The sequence below is a fragment of the Hipposideros armiger genome, unplaced genomic scaffold (assembly GCF_001890085.2).
Source record: "Hipposideros armiger isolate ML-2016 unplaced genomic scaffold, ASM189008v1 scaffold_7127, whole genome shotgun sequence".
Lineage (NCBI taxonomy): Eukaryota > Metazoa > Chordata > Mammalia > Chiroptera > Hipposideridae > Hipposideros > Hipposideros armiger.
This window is the reverse complement of record NW_017738073.1, coordinates 1-1,108: the sequence shown is the minus strand read 5'-3', so window position 1 is coordinate 1,108 and position 1,108 is coordinate 1. Positions and strand designations below refer to the sequence as shown.

Here is a 1,108-nt window from a genome sequence, read left to right as displayed (position 1 = left end):
CTCTTTGAAGGCCTCATCAAGTATCTTTCTGACTCCTTCTTGGGGTTCATTGCCAGAACCTTCGCTGGGAAGCTGGCTAAGCCTCTAGAGGTTTCTTTTAAGATCCTCCTCAGACATTGCTGTAGACCCCTGCTGAAGTCCTTCCCTCGTTGGAAGGTTAACTTACCCTTCCTATGGGACCTTCTATTGTACCTGGACTTCATCTTTCGGGAGTCCTGGCTGCTTCCACCTGTAAACACAGAGGGCTGCAAGGGCCCCTGCTTGTCCTGTGCCTGACACACCCCTGGGAATTTGCCCTGAGCCTGCATCAGTTCCAGAGACACTTGGATCCTGAAGCACTGGCCATCCTGGTGTTCATCTTTGAGGAGCCTCCTTTGAAGATGTTGCTTCTGGAGATTAGGGCTGATAAAGTCCCTGTGAGGACTGGAAACTGACCTTTGGCCTTGGGAGGCCCTGTTGTCCTGGGAAAGGTTGGGAGTGAGTTGGCTAAAGACTTCCAGAGATCTTTTGGCTGCAAAGGGTAAAGTCCTCTTCCATTTCAGTTGCTTCTGCAACAAGGGCCATTCCAGACATTGAATTTCAGTAGGGATGAAAGAATGTGCCTTATCATGGGATTTAGGGCAAGATACCCCAGAGATCTTTCCCTGGGGCTGAGAAGAAGGTGGTTGGATTGGAAGGGAGAACGAGAGATGGCTCTGGGTCGGGATCTGAGCCAGAGGTTGGGGTTGGGCCAGAGGGAAGGACAAGGGTGGAACCTGGGAAAGCCTTGAAGGTGTGGTAGGCTGAACTGGAACTGGAAAGCAACTCGAGATTCCATTGAACAAAACTGAAGGAAACCGTAGGTGAGAAGAGCTCCTAGTAACCCAGGCAGCAGCCACCAGGGACTCGCTGTGCAGAGAGGGAAGACCCCAGAACTGGTTGCATTTCTGCTGTCGATGGTCCCCCAAGAACATGGGAAGTGGGAGCTGCTGAGAACTGGACAACTGCCCCTGTTTGTCCTTAATATTCCAGAAGGACTGGGGGGTTATGCTGTCCCGTGCAGGACCCAGCGATTTCCATATATTCCCCAAGGAGTTCAGGTGGTGGTCTGAGCTCATTTGTTTGGAAA

The 1,108-nt window shown here is 51.6% G+C and overlaps 1 protein-coding gene across 1 annotated transcript; it reads right to left on the bottom strand.

Moving 5' to 3' along the window:
• Positions 1-192: 192 nt before the first annotated feature.
• On the bottom strand, positions 193-1,097 carry LOC109378918 (spermatogenesis-associated protein 31A6-like; the record flags this gene model as incomplete). The annotated part of the gene is made up of 1 exon (XM_019635171.1): positions 193-1,097. A coding segment is annotated over exon 1 (905 nt), but the record flags the coding sequence as incomplete, so codon positions are not given.
• Positions 1,098-1,108: the final 11 nt, after the last annotated feature.